General features: G+C 40.0%; 1 protein-coding gene across 14 annotated transcripts in view; it reads right to left on the bottom strand.

Moving 5' to 3' along the window:
* RCBTB2 (RCC1 and BTB domain containing protein 2) overlaps window positions 1-22335 on the bottom strand; it is a 76504-nt gene that overhangs the window by 36001 nt on the left and 18168 nt on the right. For 4 of the 14 annotated variants that reach the window (XR_007131388.1, XM_047755807.1, XM_047755794.1 and 1 more), the window contains exons 2-4: window positions 16447-16542; window positions 12708-12772; window positions 11612-11662 (exon numbers count right to left, since the gene is read on the bottom strand). Coding sequence is in view for 11 of the 14 variants with exons in the window: in XM_047755807.1 (XP_047611763.1) it covers window positions 11612-11662; window positions 12708-12749 (93 nt within the window). In the remaining 3 variants the exon portion in view is untranslated. Of the gene's footprint in view, window positions 1-11611; window positions 11663-12707; window positions 12773-13101; window positions 13200-16446; window positions 16559-22335 lie in introns of those variants that run through there. The other 10 variants (XM_047755797.1, XM_047755804.1, XM_047755799.1 and 7 more) reach the window with 5 other exon arrangements.

Raw genomic sequence — 22335 nt, 5'->3', positions numbered from 1 at the left:
AACAAAACTAAACAAATGGGATCAAATTAAACTCAAAAGCTTTTGCATAGCAAATGAAATGTCCAAAAAAAAAAAGATGACCTAAGGAAAGGGAGAAAATAGTTGCAGATGATGCAATCAATAACGGCTTAATTGCCCAGATATACAGGTAACACACAGAAGTCAACAATATAAAACCAAACAACTGGAGCTCCTATTGTTGCTCAGTGGTTAATGAATCTGACTAGTATCCATGAGGATACAGGACTGATTCCTGGCCTTGTTTAGTAGGTTAAGGATCCAGTGTTGCCATAAGCTGTGGTGTAGGTCACAGACATGGCTCAGATCCTATGTTGCTGTGGCTGTGGCACAGGCTGCTGGCTAGAGCTCCAATTGGACCCCTAGGCTGGGAACCTCCATATGCTCCAAGTGCAGCCCTAAAAAGCACCCCCCCGAAACAACCCAATTGAAAAATGAGCAGAAGACCTACAGATGGCCAGTAGACATGAAGACTTACTCAACATCACTAATTATTAGAGAAATGCAAATCAAAATTAAAATGAGGTACCAGCACACACCAGTAAGAACAGCAATCATTAATCAGTCTACAAATAACAAATGCTGGAAAGGTGTAGAAAAAGGGGAACACTCCTACACTGTTGGTTGGGGTGTTAACTGGTACAACCACTATGGAAAGCAGTATGGAGGTTCCTCAGAAAACTGAACATAGAAATACCCTATGATTTAGCAATTCCACTCCTGGATAAATATCTGGACAAAATGATGATTCAAAAAGATACATGCTCCCCTATGTTCACTGCAGCACTATTCACAACAGCGGAGACAGGGAAACAACCTAAATGTCCATCAACAGATGAATGGATTAAGAAGATATGGTGAATATACACATTGGAATACTACTCAGCCATGGAAAAAAACGAAATAATGCCATTGGCAGCAACATGGATGCAACTAGAGATTCTCATACTAAGTGAAGTCAGAAAGAGAAAGACAAATACACATACAGATAGATAATGATATCACTTATATGTGGAATCTAAATTATGGCACACATGAACCTACCTAGAGAACAGAAACAGACTCACATAGAGACCAGAATACTCTAAATAGAAAAGTAATAATCTATAGGAAAGAGAAAATCACACCCGGAATGTGTATTGCTTAAGCCAGTAGAGAGACTATAAATAAATAAATAAACAAATTTCTGTGAAAGAGATGATAACCATCATGAACAGCCAAAGGATAAACATGAAAATGTAAAAGAGGACAGAAAAAAAAATCAAAAAATGTGGAGGAGGAGAGGAAAAAAAATGTAGATTTGTTTTCCCTTGTATGTGTATGAAATATATGACTACCAGTCTGAGGCAAGTAGGAAGGTGTTAACACTTCTGAAAAACAGAGCAACCAGAAGTCAAAAATATGATAGATTCACAAAAACCAAATAGAAGAGAATATAAGGATAATACAAAAGAATACCATCAAACCTCAAAAATAAAAACAGAAACAGAAAGAGAAATGGATGAAGAAGAAATTTAAAATCAATGGGAAAACAAGGTTGAAAATGGCAATAAACACTTATCTATGAATAATTGCCTTAAATGTCAATCGATTAAATGCTTCAAATTAAAGATGCAGAGTAGCAGACTGGACAAAAGAGCAACAGCCTACAATATGCTGCCTACAAGAGACCCACTTTAGAGGAAAGACACACATTGTGAGAGGATGGAAAAATATTTCATGCAAATGGAAATGACAAGAAAGCAGGGGCCACAATACTCATATTAGACAAAACAGACTTCAAAACAAAGGCCATAAAGAAAGATAAAGAAGGACACTATTTAATGATTAAAGTGTTAACACAAGAAGAGGCCTTTACATTCATCAACATACACGTCCTAATATATGAGCACCCAAATAAATACTACTAGACATAAAGGGAGAAACTGATGGAAACACAATAATATGAGGGGATTTTAACATCCCACTCATTTCACTGTACTGATCTTCTAGATGGAAAAGCAGTAAGGCAACAAAGACCCTAAATGATCAATAGAACAATTAGACTTAATTTTATATTTAGGATAATATATCCAAAAAAACCTGAATACTCATTCTTTTCAAGTGCACTAGGAAATTCTCTAGGATTGACCACATATTAGGGCATAAAACAAGTCTGGACAAATTTAAGAGTATAAAAAATATCCCAACCATCTTTTCTAAGCGCAATGCATTAAACTAGAAATCAACCACAGGAAAAGGATAAAAAAAAAAATTACTACATGGAGACTAAATGATATGCTACAAAAAAACCAATGGGTCCATGATGAAATCAAAAAGGAAATTTTAAAAATACTCTGAGACAAACAACAATGAAAACACAAGCATATAAAATCTATGGGATACGGAGTTCCCATAGTGGCTCAGTGGCTAACGAATCTGACTAGGAACCATGAGGTTGTGGGTTCGATCCCTGGCCTTGCTCAGTGGGTTAAGGATCTGGCGTTGCCGCTCGGATCCTGCGTTACTGTGGCTGTGGTGTAGACCAGTGGCTACAGCTCCGATTGGACCCCTAGCCTGGGAACCTCCACATGCTGCGGGAACAGCCCTAGCAAAGGCAAAACAAGCAAACAAACAAAGAATCCAATTAGGAACCATGAGGTTTTGAGTTTGATCCCTGGCCTTGCTCAGTGAGTTAAGTATCCAGCGTTGCCGTGGGCTGTGGTGCAGGTCGCAGATGCAGCTCGGATCATGTGTTGCTGTGGCTGTGGCACAGGCCAGCAGCTGCAGCTCCGGTTAGCCTGGGAACCTCCATACGCCGCAGGTGTGGCCCTAGAAAAGACAAAAACAAACAAACAAACAAACAAACAAAAACAAATTATGGGATGTGGCAAAAGCAATTCTCAGGGGAAGTTCATAGCAATACAGGCCTTTTTCAACAAGAAGATAATTTCAAATAAACAACCTAACCTATAAGAATGAGAAAAATAAGAAACAAAACCTAAAGTCAGCTTAAGAAAGGAAATAATAAAGATCAGAAAGGAAATTTTTAAAAATGGACTTAAAAAATAGAAAAATATCAGTAAGTCAAGAGTTGGTTCTTTGAAGGGGCAAATAAGATTGACAAATTTCTGGCTAGGTTCACCAAGAAGATAAGAGAATGCCCAAATTAACAAAATAAGAAATGACAATGGACACAACTCCACAGAAATGCAAAAAACCATAAGGGAATACCATGAACAATTATATGCCAACAAATTCAACAACCTACAAGAAATGGACAAGTTTCTAGAAACATACAGCCCACCAAAACTGAATCAAGGAGAAACAGGTAACTTGAATAGATGAATCACTAGAGGTGAAACTCAATCTGTAATTTAAAAACTCCCTACAAAGAGAAGTTCAGGATCAGATGGCTTCACAAGACTATTTTATAAAACATTCAAAGAACTTACACCAGTCCTTCCCAAACTTTCCCAAAAAACTAAGAAGAGGGAACACTCCCAAGGACATTCTCTGAAGCTACTATCATCCTGATACCAAAACCGGACAAAGACATCACCAAAAAAAGATTTACAGGCCAGTATCTTCAATGAATACAAATGTGTAAATCCTCAACAACATATTAGCAAATGAAATCTAACAACACATAAAAAGACTATACACCACAACCAAGTGGGACTCATCTCAAGTTCACAAGGATGGTTCAACACAGGCAAGTCAGTCAACATGATATACCACATAAATGAAAGACCAAAAACCATAGATCATCTCAGCAGATGTAGAAAAAGCATTTGACAAAGTTCAATATATATTCATGATAAAAACTATTACTAAAGTGGGTAGAGAAGGAACATATCTCAACATAATAAACGCTATCCATTACAAACTCACAGCCAATATAATACTCAAAGGTGAAAATCTGAAAGCCTTCCTGCTAAAATATGGAACAAGATGAAGATGCCCACGCTTACCTCTTTTATTTAACACAGTATTGAAAGTCCTAACCATAGCACTCAGACAAGAAAAAGAGGAAAAGGTATCCAAACTGAAAGGGAAGACGTAAAAGTGTCACTATATGCAGATGACATGATACTAAAAACAGAAAATCCTATGTTTGATTTTCTACACAAAAAACCTACTCCATCTGATAAGCAGTTTTAGCAAAGTAACAGGATACAAAGTTAACATTCAGAAATTGGTTGAGTTTCTTTACATTAACAATGAAATATCAGAAAAGGAATGTAAAAAAAAAAAAAAGCATCCATTAAAATTGTACCCCCGAAAATAAAATACTTAGGGAATAAACCTGGCCAAAGAGGTGAAAAACTTATACACTGAGAACTATAAAACATGAATAAAGAAAACTGAAGATGCTTTAAACAAATGGAAAAATATCCCATGCCCTTGGATTAGAAGACTATTGTCAAAATGGCCACACTGGAGTTCCCATGATGGCACAGCAGAAAGAAGTCCAACTAGGAACCGTGAGGTTGTGAGTTTGATCCCTGACCTAGCTCAGTGGGTTAAGGATCCAGTATTGCCATGAGCTGTGGTATAGGTCACAGACATGGTTCAGATCTGGCCTGGCTGTGGCTGGCAGCTATAGCTCTGATTAGAAACCTAGCCTGGGAACCTCTATATGCCTTGGGTGTGGCCTTAAAAAAAAAAAAATCACTATACTTCCCAAAGCAATCTACAGATTTAATGCAATCCCTCTCAAATTACTCGTGACATTTTTCAGAGTAGAACAAATAAAATTTATAGGGAACCATCAAGACCCAGAATTGCCAAAGTAATCCCGAAGAAAAAGAACAAAGCAGAAGGCATCCCAGCCTTCTGACAATACTACAAAGCTATAGTAATCAAGACAGTGTGGTACTGGTACAAAAACAGACATATGGATCAATGGAACAGAAGAGAGAGCCCAGAAATAAACTCACATACCTACAATCAATTAATCTTCAACAAAGGAGGCAAGAAGGTAAAATGGACAGAGTCTCTTTAGCAAGTGGTGCTGGGAACACTGGACAGCTGCATGTAAATCAATGAAACTACAACACACCCTCACACCATGCACAAAAGTAAGCTCGAAATACCTTAAAGACTTAAATGAAAGATATAACACCATAAAACTTCACGAAAACATAAGCAAAACATTCTCTGAAATCAACTGTACAAATGTTTTCTTAGGTCAGTCTTCCAAGGCAACAGAAATAAAAACAAAAATAAACCAATGGGGCCTAATCAAACTTACAAGATTTTGCACAGCAAAGGAAACCATTAAACAAACAAAACAAAAAGACAACTATGGAATGAGATAAAGCAGTTGCAAATGATCTGACTGACAAGGGCTTCATCTCCAAAATACACAAACAGCTCATACAACTCAGCAACAAAAAAACAAATAACCCACTCAAAAAAATGGGCAGAAGACCTAAACAGACATTTCTCCAAAGAATAATTATAAATGGCCAATAAGCACATGAAAAAATGCTCAACATCACTAATTACTATAGAAATGGAAATGGAAGTTACAATGAGGTACTACCTCGTACAGGTCAGAATGGCCATCATTAAAAGTCTACAGTAACAAACGCTGAAGTTGATGTGGAAAAAAGGGAACTTGCTACACTGTTGGTGGGAATGTAAGGTGTTACAGTCACTTGGAAAACAGTATGGAGGTTCCTCAGAAAACTAAGGATAATCACCTTAAGATCTAGCAATCCCATTCCTAGTCCTATATCCACACAAAAGTACAATTCAAAAAGATACATGCACCCATAAGTTCATAGCAATACTATTCACAATAGCCAAGACAAGGGAACAACCTATGTGTCCACTGACAGATGAATGGATTAAGAAGATGTAGTACATATATGCTGTGGAATACTACTCAGCCATAAAAAAGAATGAAATAATACCATTCACAGTGACATGGATACAACTAGAAATTCTCATACTAAGTGAAATAAGTCAGACAGAGAAAGACAAATACCATATGATATCACCTATATGTCGAATTTAAAATAAGATGCAGATGAACCTATCCACAAAACAGAAACAGACTCAAGAATAAGAACAGACTTGTGGTTGCCAAGGGGGAGGAGGTTGGAAAAGGGATGGAATGGGAGGTTGGGGTTAGCACAAGTAAGCTATTACACATGGAGGGGCTAAACAAGATCTTACTGTATACCAAAGAAAACTATATACAATAGCCTACAATAAACTATAAAAAAGATTTTTTAAAAGTGTATGTGTGTGTGTGTGTGTGTATGAGAATCACTTTGCTGTATAGCAGAAATTACACTGTAAGTCAACTACACTTCAATTAGAAAAATTATAGAAAAAAGGGAAAGGACTCAAATCAATAAAATTAGAGATGTTACAACTAACACGACAGAAATACAAGGGATGACAAACTATATGACAATAAAATGGACAACCTAGACGAAATGGACAGATTCATACAAACATACCACCTTACAAGACTGAACCAGGAAGAAATAAAAAAATATAAGTAGACAAGTCACAAGTATTGAAACTTAAACTCATGAAAAAGCTTCCAAAATACAAAAGTCCAGGACCTGACCGCTTCACAGGCGAATTCTGTCCAACATTCAGAGAAGAGTTAACACCTATTTTACTGAAACTCTTCCAAAAAATTGCAGAGGAAATAATACTCCCGACCTCATTCTATGAGGCCACCATCACCCTGACACCAAAACCAGACAAAGACACCACACACAAAAAAGAAAATTACAGGCCAATAACATTGATCAACATAGATGCAAAAATCCTTAACAAAATACTAGCAAGTCAAATCCAGCAATGCATTAAAGGGATTGTACACCATGATTAAGTGGGATTTATCGCAGAGATACAAGGATTTTTCAATATCCAAAAATCAATCAGTGTGATACACCACGTTAACAAACTGAAGAAGAAAAGCAATATGATCCCCTCAACAGATGCAGAAAAAGCTTTTGACAAAAATCCAACACCTATTTATGATAAAGACGCTCCAGAGAGTGGGCAAAGAAGAAACGTACCTCAACATAATAATGGCCATATATGACAACCCACAGCTAACAATATTCTCATCAGTGAAAAGCTGAAAGCATTTCCTCTAAGATGAGCAACAAAACAAGGATGTCCACTCTGGCCACTTTTATTCAATATAGTTTTGGAAGTGCTAGCCACAGAAATTAGAGGAGAAGAAGAAGAAAAAGGGAATCCAAATCGAGAAGGAAGAAGTATAATTGTTACTGTTTGCAGAAGAGGAAGGGAAGGGGAGGGGGATAGGGGAAGGGGGAGGGGATGGGAGGGGAAGGGAAAAAAAGGAATCAGGATGGAAGCAGCACTCCTGAGAGGAAGCTATGAAAGAGGAAAGGAATCTGTACCCTGGGAGGTCACCTAACTGACTAGATCAGCCTGGAGGGAAGGGAAGCCTCAAAGCCTGGGAGAAAAGCACAGCAGCGGAACTGAGGAGGGCAAAGCAGAGAGAGAGCCGCACAGACCATCGGTACCACCACCTGAGACACTACAGCCTGAGACACTTGGGCAGGAACTGGGCACTGCAACTCGGGCTTTGGAGGTCAGTTCCAGGGAGAGGACTAGGGCTGGCTGTGTGGAGAGAGCCCGATGGCGCTGGGGAGCAGTGTGCCCTGGGCTGCAGAGTGGTACATCACAGCTGAACAACTGCCGGAGGAGGCCTGGGCCTGCAGGAGAATCGAGGCGCCACTGTTGAGGAGGGTGAGAGGAAAAGGACCGCCAGAGGAACATCTCTGGGCATTCATGGGTTCTCAAGCAGCAGTGCACCTGCAGCTATTTCAGACTCCTGAGGTGGGCATGTCCCACCACCACTAAAGGTCCCATGAACAGGCACTACCTGTAGACCAGTCACCCCAGGGCTTGCTGCCCAGGAGGGCCCTGCAACCGAGCACCACCTGTTGCCCTCACCTTGCTGGGAATGCACGCGCCCCACCTGTTGCCACTGCTAAAGACTCTGGAGCCCACCCCCACCTCCCTGAGGGTCCTCACCACTGCCCAGGGCCTGGCAAACAACCCCTTGTCGTTGCCAAGGCATAGGGAGGAGGGAGTTGGATGGACTGGGAGTTTGGGACTAGGAGATGCAAACTACTGCGCTGAGAATGTATGGGCAATGAGGTCCTACTGTATAGCACAGGGAACTGTGTCCAATCTCTTGGGACAGAACATGACAGGGGATGATACAAGAAAAAGAATGTGTATATATATATATATATATGTATGACTGAGTCACTTTGCTGTAAGCAGAAATTGGCACAACAATGTAAATCAACTATAATAAAAAATTATTTTAAAAAGGAAGAGGCCTAAGCTATGCTTACAGCACTGTGACATGAGGGAAGGGGGTAGGGCACAACTTTAAAAGAACGACATAACCCCTAAAGATACACAAAAACTGGTTAGAACATAATAGGCCCAAGACAGCAGAAGATCTGACTTCCAGGGGAACGAGCTTCATTATATGCTCACTGTAACACACCTGCTAAACGACACACCCACAGGCGCCAGGACAGTTCCAATGCCAGCCACACAAGGCCAGAAAGTGGGCAGTGACCCAATTCCTGGAAATCCCCGCCCGTTTCCCTCAACAGTTGGAACAATCCACCCATTTGTCAGCCTCTGAATTTATCCAGTCCGTAAAAACTAACCACCTCACATTCTGGGGCCTCTAGCCTTTTGAGGTGACACGCACTCTGTCTATGGAGTGTGTATATCCCTAAAAAAACCTGCTTTTCCACTTAGTTCTCTAGGAAGAACCCTCTTGCCTGCCTGCTTGTATCCCTCACAAGCGTCCTCTATTAATAAATCTACTTCTTTCTTGCCTATCAAAAAAAGGGGGGCAGAAGATTTAAAAACACCTTTCTCCAAAGCCATACAGAGGGCCAAAAAGTACAGGAAAAGATATTCAAAATCAATAATTATTAGACAAATGCAAATCAAAGCTATGAGGTGCCACTCACGCAGGTCTCAATGGCCGTCATCAAAAAGTCTACAAACAATAAATGCTGGAGAGGGAGTAGAGAAAAGGGAACCCTCGCACACTGTTGGAAGACTGTAAATTGGTATAACCACTATGGAAAACAGTACAGAGGTTCCTTAAAAAACTGAAAACAGAACTACAATATGCTCCAACAATCCCACTCCTGGGTGTACATATGAAAAAAACCCACAGTTGGAGAAGATGTATGCACCCCAATCATTGCAGCACTATTTACAATAGCCAAGATAATGGAAGCAACCTAAATGTCCATCACAGAGGAAAGGATAAAGAAGATGTGGTACATGTATACATGGAATATCACTGAGCCAGAAAAAAAATGAAATAATGCCATTTACAGCAACATGGTTGGACCTAGAGATCATATTAAGTGATGTCAGACAGAAAAAGACAAGTATCATATGATACCACTTTTATGTGGAATCTAAAAGAAAAATGATACAATTGATCTTATTTTTAAAACAGAAACAGATGCACAGACCTAGAAAACAAACCTGTGATCACCAAAGGGGAAAGGTGGAAGGGGAGGGATAAATTAGAAGTCTGGGATTAACACATACACACTACCATACATAAAACAGATAATCAACAAGGATCTACCATACAACACAAGGAACTCTACTCAATATTCTGTAAAAACAAAAACAAAAACAAAAAACAACCTAAAAAACATATGGGAAAGGAAATCTGAAAAAGAATGGATGTATGTATACATATGACTGAATCACTTTGCTGTACACCTAAAATTAACATTGTAAATCAACTATAATATAAAATAAAAATTAAATTAAAAAAAAGTGATACTCCTGGCAGCCCTATGGTTGCTTGCACTTGCACGGCTTTGGCTGCTGTGCTTACGAAGTCCTTAATGAACAGGGCAGTAATGCCTGTTAACGTTCCCTGTCTTCCACGAATGGGGCACATGGCGAAGTACAATGAGAAAGTAAGCAGTGATTGATTGCTACCTCATTTTTCCCTTTCAAGCACATTTTTGGATTTCAACCTGCCCTGTAACAAAATCAACTGGTTTCTCAACTCCTAGAATCAGGTTTTAAGTCCAACCAGCTCCTTAACACATCTATAAATCGTTAATTCTGATCTTTCCTCCTTGCTCACCTCTACAAAACCCATGGTACCCCGCCCATGACTCTACTGACCACTGGGATTCCAGTATGTGGGTCTGCAATGTCCCACATTATACACTTGGTAAAGGATGCTACTGGTCGAGAGACCATTGGGTCTGATGGTATCAGTGAACACTTACTGTCAGATACCAAGATGTAAAAATAAGACACAATTATGACCTTCATGGCGCTCACGGTTAAAGAGAAAACAAATAATTACAATACAACCTGAATACAAGAGAGGTGTTTTGGGGTTTTTTTGGTGGTGGGGTTTTCTTTGGAGTTTTTTTTTCTTTTCAGGGCCGCACCTGCGGCATATGGAAGTTCCCAGGCTGGGAGTCGAATTGGAGCAGCAGCTGCCAGCCACGGCAAGACAGAAGCCGAGCCACATCTGCAAACTACACCACAGATCCCAGCAATGCCAGATCCTTAACCCACTGAGTAAGGCCAGGGATTGAACCCACATCCTCATGGATACTAGTCAAGTTCTTCACCCACTGAGCCACGAAGGACTCAAATACACATTTTTAAATCTCTGCCAGAAGGCTGCCTGCTGGAGGTTGGTCATCAAAGAGACACTTTTCTAAGTCTGTGGGGAAACTATTTCATAGGGCACTGAAGACTTCATTTATGAAATGCACATGTTTACACCCTTTTGAAATTTTTGTTTTGTGTTGTTTTGTTTTTTTGTCTTTTGTCTTTTTAGGGCCGCACTTGCAGCACATGGAGGTTCCCAGGCTAGGGACCTAATCAGAGCTATAGCTGCCGGCCTATGCCAGAGCCACAGCAACAGCAGATCCGAGCCATGTCTGCGACCTACACCACAGCTCACAGCAACACCAAATCCTTAACCCACTGACTGAGGCCAGGGACTGAACCCGCAACCTCATGGTTCCTAGTCGGATTCATTTCTGCTGTGTCACAACAGGAACTCCTGAAGTAAATATTTAATAACAGTCTCAAGGAATTGAGGATCCTTGCTTATAGAAGAAAAATAATTCTTCTGTCTGGCATAACCATGAACATATATAACGATATACACTGCATATAAAATATACATATGTACACATATAGCATACGTGTATACATTGTACATATACATGGTATGTAGTTAAGAGTATAAATAGTATAAGGATCCACACACAGCACCCTGTAAAAGCCTCAATCAAACCACAGCCATTCTGCATGACAGCAGGTATCTCTGTAGAAGACATTGAACTATTTGTGGGCCCAACTGTTAAGTAATGGACTGGCTGAGCGCAAGCCAAGAGTAGGCAACAGAAAAATCTCTATAGGGGAAAAAAAGCTCTACCAGGGAATGAGCTTGGCAATACTATGTCAAGATTGTATACCTAGAATTTGCGCTCTAGCTTGGCCCAGGCAATCCTCTTTCCTGGATGCATCACTACTATGGGTGAGAATTAATCCCAGGACAGCTTACCTTGACTGCTTTGCTCATATCTGCTTCACCTCCCCCATCTTTCTCTGGCATCTGTTGAGAAAGGCAAAGTGGTAAAAATTTAATATTAGCTCAAGAAAAATATAATTAAGGAATTATATCTCCATAAAGTTGGAGACCAAAATGCATTTTATTATTCCTTTGAGTGTGTATTCTCTGTATGACTCTGCTTCTCCATCCATATGAAGAACCTAGTGGATGACGATATTTCACTTAACTAGGTTGTCACAGTTCAATTTAAAATGCAGCATATGAAAACAGAATTACAATTACATGTTGCACATGCCTAGCCAAAAAAAAAAGAAAGAAAAAAAATCTTCAAGAACAACTGCTGACACCCTGCCCTTCAAATGAGCACGTGGAAATACAATGGTTCAGGTTCAGAAGTTGGGCTGTTTTGTACACTATGCAGCTGTGTATAATGATTTACATCTTTCACTGCATTCTGACCATTTTATTTTTTAAAAGTAGAAACAAAAAAATGAAAGTTAAATTAACATTAAGCTGTTAACAGTGAAGAGCAGGTATTTTGTAAATAAAATTAACACAAGATGAAGATCAATGGTCATACTGAAAGATGTGAAACTTTTAAGGTTTGTTGGACACTGACTAGACTTCAGTGAGTTGACTGTAATGTTCATATGTGATGAAAATGAAATAAATCAATAATTAAAGAATAACTATGATGAATTAAGAACATGTCATCTGTAATTAGGTATTTTGTAATTTTCTTTTTTTTAGTTTCTGGGAATGGGAGTAAATACTGTTCAACTCAGACCCTTTTGCAAGACAGCATTATCTGGGAACATAGGGGCAGCCTGTGCTCCTCATCCAGCTCAAACATCCCTGCCTCTGGGAACCCTTCCTCTGGCCCTCAGACAACCCTCACAGTGCCCTGCGCCCCCTACATTCTATACACCTGCAACAGGCCTCTGTTGGCATCTTGGTCACTACACTGTGAGCCCTTCAAAGATAGATCCTATCTCACTCATCTTCCTATCGGATGACCAATAAATGTTTAACAAAGTACATTTCATGTGACAGAAAATACATGCTCCAAGGGCATGATTTTTCTAACCTTGACACGTCCTCCATACAAAAGGAGAAAATCTTCTTCCATGTGGACCCAGTTCTGTGCAGTCCCTGAGGAAAAAGTGTGTGGTGAAATCAGGATCCCACATGTCAAATGAAACTGAACAGCTTAAACCCACTTTACTTCTAATTAACAGGGAAAATAAGCTAAGCTCAAATATGGTAAAGAGAAGATATGGGAATTAAGTTTTACGTATGGGAGTTAATAGCTATAAAACCCAAAAGGTGTTTTAAGTATTGTTCTCTTATTAGAATCCTCCTGCTAAGGTCTGGAAAAGTAATCTCAGGATAAGTGTAGATTCTTAAGTCTATTATGGAATGAGAAGAAAACTCATTTCAGAGCTGACTTCCTATAGAATAAAAATAAATAAATTTTAGACCTTGGTCAAATTTTCCCTGGGATTGGAAAGTTCCAAATCACTGTGCAGAGCAGCCTTATTAATTCTCAGCTCCACTGAAGAGTGTATGATTTGCTAAGCTTAAAAAAAAAAAAAAAGAATGAAAAGGATGAATGAACAAGTGTGGCTTTGTTATCTTAGACCTTAATAAAAAATCAGGAAAAACAGCCATCAAGTATGTAGCTACAGCAAAAGAGAAGATATGGGAATTAAGTTTTACGTATGGGAGTTAATAGCTATAAAACCCAAAAGGTGTTTTAAGTATTGTTCAGCTCCACTATGTCCTTACCTTAATTTGCCATCTCCACAATGACTACCTTCTCATATAAATAAGAGCTGAAGCAGAAAACGTGCACTATGTCTGGACTGTGATTCAACTGTTACACAGTTTTTTACTTCATCACTCAAAATAAATAATATTTCTCTCCTCCAAAGCAATTTAATGAAATCATATTTAATAATATTGATATTTCTGACTCATTAGGTTGGATTCTGTTTACTCAAATAAAATTCTTATTTCCAAGTTCTAACATCAGACCATTTTATCTGCTATTATCTACAACCAACTGGAGCTTCAGAATAGATAAAAACAACCATCAAAATAAGGTTAAGTCTTAACAGTGTTCCTTATTAATGTTTTATATGCACTTGAGGATACTGGTAAAATTCTATTTTCCTCGGCTGTAAAAATATAAGGAATAATAAGTAGTATATTCAGAATAATTATTTCTCAAACTATGGTAATTAAGATAAACCATTATTTCCAACATTTGGAAAAGATACGCTTCTTTTTTTAAAAGGATCACTTAGACTTTCCTTATGAATTTATAAAACTTGATCTGGGTGCCAATATGGAAAGATAATTTCATGTAGCCATCATACCTATCTGATCTATCGTCTCTAGTAATTTGCAAGCTCATTATGAGAGGGACCATAACTCCTTCAGTTGTAACCACTACAGCACATGGCTCAGGCAGAATACAAGATACTGAAAGCATCTTTTGAATACAGCATTTTGTAGATCGGAGACAGCCTATATTGGGGATTCTTCTCCTTCTGCCTCATCCTATCTGGAAATACATTTTCCCTAACTGATCCAAGTTTACTGGAATAAAAATAAAATGATACGAGGGGGAAAAGGAAAAAGAGGGAGAAGAGAGAGAGTAGAGGAAGGGAATTCAAAGGCAAAAAAGGAAACAAACAAGTGAAGAAAAAGTAATCCAAATCTGAGAAATGACTGCCTCTCATTGGCCTTTAGGCCTAGTAGAAGGGAAATCTTTTTTTTTTTTTTTGTCTTTTGTCCTTTTAGGGCCGCACCTGCAGCATAATGGAAGTTCCCAGGCTAGGAGTCTAATCAGAGCTGCAGCTGCCAGCCTAGGCCAGAGTTACAGCAATGCCAGATCCTCCGAGCCACATCTGCAACCTACACCACAGTTCATGGCAATGCCGGATCCTTGACCCACTGAGTGAGGCCAGGGATCGAACTGGCAATCTCATGGTTCCTAGTCGGATTCGCTTCTGCTGCACCACCACGGAAACTCCCACAATGACTTCTTACCCCCCAAAATGGTGTATTTTGGAAGCTCCTCTTGTTGCACAGTGGGTTAAGAATCTGACTGCAGCACCTTGGGTAGCTGCAGGAGCACAGGTTTGATCCCCAGCCGGCTCCAGTGGGTTAAAGGATCTAGGTTGCTGCAGCTGTGGCATAAGTCGCAGCTTCAGTTTGGATTCAATCCCTGGCATGGGAACTTCCATAAACCCTGCATGCAGCCATGGGGAAAAAAAAAAAAAAAAAGTATACTTTGTACACTCTTTTGCAAGCTGCTTTTTTTTTTTTTTCCACCTGACAACATATCCTGGAAACCACTCCATATCAGCTGAGATTTTTTTCTTTTTTTGCGCATAACCTGCCACACATGAACGTTCCCAGACTAGAGGTCAAATTGGAGCTACAGGGGCTGGCCTATACCACAGCCACACAGCCATAGCAACGCAGGATCCAAGCCATGTCTGCAACCTACACCAGAGCTCACAACAATGCCACATACTTAACCCACTGAGCAAGGCCAGGGAACAAACCCACATCCTCATGGTTACTAGTCAGATTTGTTTCCACCGAGTCAAGATGGGAATTCCTGATTTTTTTTTTTTTTAACACCTGCATATCCTCAGTTTTTAAGGAGAAAAATAAATAGCTCTCTCAGTGTCTTTGATCAATTTCAAGTATAGTAACTCTAAAAATTAGAATGGTGAAAAACAGGCCATTCAGTTTCACTAATCAGGTTAAGACACAATTACATGTATGGCATATGAAAATTACCATATTCAAAGAAATAGCATTCAGTAAGATTTAATTAACACTAAATATAATATTAACATTATTTATCAGTCAGGATGTTCTTGAAGATTTAAAAATAATTCACAATTTATTACTATTATACTGTACTGCGAAAAAAATGTCAAAATCTCTAGCACTGTGGAAAATGATTGGCTTTTTTTTTTTAATATTACTTCAGTGCAACACAAATACAACAGAGAAAACTACCTTACCCAATATGCAGACTTGATGAATAAAGTCTGTGGAATATATGTGAAGACTGCAGTTACCTCATCCTGTTATATATATGATTTCACCAGACTATTATTAATATCAATGTGATAGTAATATACTGACATATACTTCTTAAACGTCCACAATATGCGTACACAATACCACATTCATAATGCAAAAAACATGAATTCTAAATAACAGCAACAATAATAACAATTAAAGTTAACCTGTGCCAGGCACTAGGTGCCTTAAAATATCTAATTTAATCTTTTTTTTTTTTGTCTTTTTGCCATTTTTCTTGGGCCGCTCCCGCAGCATATGGAGGTTCCCAGGCTAGGGGTCTAATCGGAGCTGTAGCCACCAGCCTACACCAGAGCCACAGCAACGCAGGATCCGAGCCGCGTCTGCAACCTACACCACAGCTCACGGCAACACCGGATCGTTAACCCACTGAGCAAGGGCAGGGACCGAACCCGCAACCTCATGGTTCCTAGTCGGATTCGTTAACCACTGCGCCACGACGGGAACTCCTAATTTAATCTTTATAATAGCTGAAAGAAACAGGTATAATCATTGCCTCTGTTTAATGGATATATTTCAATACTTTGACCAACAGTCACCAGCCAGTCAGGGTCAAAGCCAGGACTAACTCCAAAATCCTTGCTCTTGAACCCTCCCCTGTCCTACAGGGATAGTTTAAGTTTTTCTGCGTACATGCCAGATGATTTTAGTTGGTACTGACTAGTCGGAAACATTCCCTCCAAAGATATCTGTACCTGTTTTAAATTTCTGGAGCCCAGTATTCACTCATCTTTAATCCTGGTTCTTTCTAGATCCTTGTGAAGTTGTCTTCTAGGGTAAGGTCAATGTGACTGAAACACATAAATTCTATTAGAGGAAAAACAGAAAAGGAAAAGAATATACCATCTTGCAACTTTAACAAACCAGTATTTATCTGAAAAAAATACCGTTTAAAAAAACTGTATCAGATCGGAGTTCCCATCGTGGCTCAGAGGAAATGAATCTGACTAGCATCCATGAGGACTCAGGTTTGATCTCTGGCCTCACTCAGTGCGTTAAGGATCCGGTGTTGCCGTGAGCTGTGGTGGTCACAGACGTGGCTCGGATCTTACACTGCTGTCTGTGGCAAAAGCCAGCGTCTACAGCTCTGATTCAACCTCTGGCCTGGGAACTTCCAGATGCCACACGTGTGGCCCTAAAAAGACAAAACAAAATTGTATCAGCTCTATTTAGTATTACAAAAAACCTGAGTTGAAGTACTCAAATAGAAAAAGAATTAATAACATAAAACTTTTGGCTACTATATTTGGGGAGAGGGTTTTAATAATTTAAACACTGAAACTTCTGAAAAAAAAATTAAGATTTATGGTATTCCAAAGAAAAAACGCAAGGGAAACCATTTGGATTGGGGAAAAGGGCATACTTTTCAAACTTTATGATCTAGGGGCAGGGAAAGATTTCTTAAATGAGACATAAAAGCACAATGACACACACAAAAAAGGCAAAATTTACCACTTTGGCCTAATAAATGATAAGATGAACAAAGGGAAAAACATGCCACAGAATGGGAGAAGATATTTTCAACATACATAACTGAGAGCTTGCAAAGAACTACTATCCACAATATATAAAGGATACCTAAAAATCAGAAAGAAAAAGACAAGCAATCCAGTTTAGAAATGAACAAAGGATACAGACAATACACAAAAGAAGAAACTGATAAACACATCCATGGAATTTATCATGGAAATGTAATCACAATGAGATGGAGCTTACAGATCAGAGCTGCAGAATTGAAGGGGATGCTACCTGGTGTTTATGAGGATGCAGATCAAAAGGCACATTCATATTGCTGGGAGGAATGTAAACTGGTACAATCATTTCAGAAAACAACAATATTTAGGCCAGAGCAATGTCTTTAAGTCTTTTTGGATATATATATATATATATATATATATATATATATATATACACACACACATACACTTGAAACAAGAGTTTCACAAAATATTTCTTACCCCTCCTACTTGAAACAATGATATCCTCTCTCCTGTTCTATGCTTTTCTATTTCATTTTTTTTTTTGTCTTTTTGTTGTTGCTGTTGTTGCTATTTCTTGGGCCGCTCCCGCGGCATATGGAGGTTCCCAGGCTAGGGGTTGAATAGGAGCTGTAGCCACCGGCCTACGCCAGAGCCACAGCAACTCGGGATCCGAGCCGCGTCTGCAACCTACACCACAGCTCACGGTAACGCCGGATCCTTAACCCACTGAGCAAGGGCAGGGACCGAACCCGCAACCTCATGGTTCCTAGTCGGATTCGTTAACCACTGCACCACGACGGGAACTCCTCATTTTTTTTTAATGCTGGTTTCAGCCCACTATAATAATTTCCAGATCACCAATAAGTCATGCCTTGTAGTTTGGAAAACACTGGCCTAGATGAACTCTAGAACATATACACAATTGTTTGCAATAGCAAAATAAAAATTAGAAATAGAAGAAAGAACTGATCTACAGGCTCCAACAACAGAAGTCATCAACGGTAGCACCTGTATTCCATACAACAATGAAAATAAATTATCTAAAATCAACACATACAGGAGTTCCCATCATGGCTCAGTGGTAATGAACCCAACTAGGACCGTGAAGATATGGGTTTGATCCCTGGCCTTGCTCAGTGGGTTAAGGATCTGGCGTTTACATGAGCTGTGGTGTAGGTCATAGTCACGGCCTGGATCTGGTGTTGCTGTGGCTATGGTGTAGGCTGACAGCTACAGCTCTGATTCTACCCCTAGCCTGGGAGCTTCCATATGTGGCACTTGAGGCCCTAAAATACATACATACATACATACATACGTACGTATATACATAAAATCAACACAGACAAATCTCCAAAGCAATTTTAATCAAAAATCACTGTCACAGAATGACACATATGACACACTATTCAATAAAGTTTTAAAACATGGAGGTCCCATTTTGGTTCAGCAAGTTAACACAACAGTCTCCATGAGGATGTGGGTTTGATCCCTGGCCTTGCTCACTGGGTTAAGGATCCAGGATCCGCATTGCCCCAAGCTGCAGCATAGGCTGCATGTGCAGTCTGGATCCAGCACTGCTGTGGCTGTTGTGGCACAGGCCACAGGTGCAGCTTTGATTCAACTACTAGCCTGGGAATTTCCATGTGCCACAGGTGTGGCCGTAAAAGGAAAAAAAAAAAAAAGTTTGAAAACAATACTGTTTTTTTGTTTTTTGTTTTTGTCTTTTTGCCTTTTCTAGGGCCGCTCCCATGGCATATGGAGGTTCCCAGGCTAGGGGTCGAATTGGAGCTGTAGCTGCAGGCCTACACCAGAGTCACAGCAATGCGGGATCCGAGCCACGTCTGTGACCTACACCACAGCTCACGGCAAGGCCGGATCCTTAACCCACTGAGCAAGGCCAGGGATCGAACCTGCAACCTCATGGTCCCTAGTTGGATTCGTTAACCACTGTGCCATGACAGGAACTCTGAAAACGATACTGTTTTAATGTGTAATGGATACCTATATATAGATAGCTAGACTTTGATGGAAATGTTTTCATAAGAAAATCTTAATGGAGGGAATGCCAAAGGCAAAATTTGCCATGTAATTCTTTCAATGAATTGGTATGATTTGGCTTTTCCAAATGAAAAGACAGTTTTCAAGATTTTAAGCTCAAGTTAAATTAATCATCTGAGTATGGGAGGAAAAGGTTACTCATTAAGGAAAACTGAAGAATCAGAATACCACCATTTTAATACTGCCTTTACCATGAACATAGGAACTTTATAGAAGTTTAATAATGACAACTCATAAACTACAATCTCTTTCACCATCGGTAAAATCAAGTTTTACCAAAAGCAGAGGAAAAGAATAAATCAATGACATAGTCAAAGTATGGTACCTTAAATACCATGGATGAAAAAGTTTAAACAGAAAAAACTGAGTAATAATGTGTTTTCTACTTCTGGTCTTGATCTGTTTACAAATTTGCCTATTTTTTGCACAGGAGGCCAATGTTTCTTAAAGACACTGGGCAGAGGCTGGCATCTGTACTAGGAAGCTCTTCTTCATAGTGGCAGTGTCATGGCCTAAGATCATCCCATAGGATACTTACTATACGTTACTTTATGGGTTTTTTTTCCTTGTGTTTTGGGATACATGACTTGGCTCATGTGTATAGTTCATCTCTCATATTAAAAAGTGCCTTGTGCTTTGAAAAGACGTTTCTTACTTAGTTTCTTACTTCAACACCAGATCCTGGATCCTTAACCCAGTGAGCAAGGCCAGGGATCAAACCTGCATCCTCATGGAGACTGCTGTGTTAACTTGCTGAACCAGTAATAAGAAAAACTATGTTATTATAGAATCTTACTATACTGATATTTGCCTTGCAATACAAAAAGAAATAGGAGAGAGAGAGGAAAAGGCAAAGATGGCAGAATAGTAGGGCCTGAAGCTCACCTACCCCCCCAAATACATTGAATATGCTGGCAAAAGACCTCCGGATTCTGATACAGCAAGAAAATCTTCATGAAACCAGGTAGGACAAAAGAAAAAAAGAGAGAAAATGAGAAAGGAAGTGGAACAGGACCTGCACCCCAGGAAGGATCTGGAAAGAAGAAAAGCTCCTGCACCCTGGGAAGAACCTCCACCAGTAAGAATATCAGCCGGGACAGAGAGGGGACTTTGGAGTCCTGGAGGAGAACCCAGCAATTGGTTTGAAGCAAGTCTAACAGAAACAGTCCTACACAGTCAGTGTTGCCACCCTGCACTTCTCAACCATCTGCTGCTGGTACGGGCAAGGGTTGGGAAGTGGAACTCAGACTTCCGACATCAGGCTCAGAGCGCTGTGGATGGCTCTGTGGGAAGAAACCAGGGTTGGCCACATGCAAGGAGAACTTCAGGACCTACAGTCTGGGATGATCACATTCGAGGGTGTAAGCTGGGGAAGCCCTAACAGGCTTAGAGGCCAAGCACCATTGTTTAGGGGTGCTGAAGCAAAGGGGCAGGATCCACCACGACAGCCTTATTCCCCCGCGCACTCTCTAAGGTGGCAGGACCCAGTATGCTCCAGCTCCAGGAGCCATAGCAGGAGCAGCTGCTGCCTAGCCATGGGAGGAGCAGCCATCACCCACATCACAGCTATAGAGAGCAATCCTACCAGCTCACCACCTGGCAAGGGGAGGGGCCACAAGAGCAGCCCCCATCTTGGGGCTACAGAGAGTGTTCCTCACAAGCCACCTAGCAAAGAGAGGGACCATGGGTACAGCATTAATCCCTGTGGCTACAGAGAGCCCTCCCATGAAAAGCCCAGCAAAGAGAAGGATCATAGGAGCAGCTGCTGATGTTGCCAGCTATAGGCAATGGTCCTGAGAGCTACCTGGTCACAGGAGGGGTCACAGGAGCTGATACCACACCCCTCCAACAAGAACAGTCCTGTGAACCTTGAACTACTGCCACTGACCTCACGTATCCCATCCCTAGGAGCCATCCAGCTATAGGAGAGGTAGTGTGATGCCACTGCTCTCATCACATGTTCTGGGTATGTTTGACCTGCCTGCCACCCCCCTCCAAGAACTCCAGGACTAGGCACCAGCTACTGCATCTACATACCTGCTGTCAAAGAGACCACAAACATTCAAAGTGAAACAACATAAAACAACCAAGAAATAGCTTTCAGACAAAAGAACAAAATAAAAACACATTAAAAACTAAATGAAGAGATACCTGAAAAGGAATTCAGAGGGATGACAGTAAAGATGATCCAAGATCTTGGAAGAAGAATGGAGACACAGATTGAGACTAACAAAGAGCTAGAAGATTTAAAGAACAAGCAAACTAAGATGAATAGTACAATATCTGAAATGAAAAATACACTAGAAAGAATAAAGAGCGGGAAAGGGGCAGAAAAACAACTAGGGTGGAAGACAGAGTGGTGGAAATCACTGCCACAGAAAAAAATAAAGAACGAAAAGAACTGAGGCGTCTAAGAGACCTCTGGAACAACTTTAAACATACCAACATTTGCTTCATAGGAGTTCCAGAAAGAGGAGAGAGAGAGAAGGGGCCAGAGAAAATTTTTGAAGAGATTATAGCCAAAAAAAATTCCCTAATGTGGAAAAGGAAACAAGTTGCAAAAACACAGACAATGCCATACAGGAAGGATAAACTCAGTGAGAAACACAGCGAGACGCATACTAATCAAGCTGACAAAAATTAAATACAAAGAAAAAATATTAAAAGTCACAGGGAACAGCAATAAATAACATACAATGGAACCCTCATGAAGATAAGAGCTGATTTTTCAGCAGAAACTCTGCAAGCTAGAAGGGAGTGTCAAGGCATGTGGAAGGGGATGCAGGGGAGGAACCTAAAACCAGCAAGTCTCTCACAGATTTGATGGAGAGATCAAAAGCTTTTCAACCAAGCAAAACCTAAAAGAATTCAGCATTTCCAAACCAGCTTTACTTGTACAACAACTAAAGGAACTTCTCTAGATGGGAAAGGAAAGGCCACAACTAGAAATAAGAAAACCAGAAATGAGAAAGCTCACTGGTAAAAGGAAACATAACACGAAAGTAGGAAATGACCCACTGACCAATATGATTTCAAAACTAACGA

The sequence above is a fragment of the Phacochoerus africanus genome, chromosome 13 (assembly GCF_016906955.1).
Source record: "Phacochoerus africanus isolate WHEZ1 chromosome 13, ROS_Pafr_v1, whole genome shotgun sequence".
Taxonomy (NCBI): Eukaryota; Metazoa; Chordata; class Mammalia; order Artiodactyla; family Suidae; genus Phacochoerus; species Phacochoerus africanus.
Note: the sequence above shows the minus strand (reverse complement) of the source record. Positions and strands in the feature narration are given on the sequence as shown.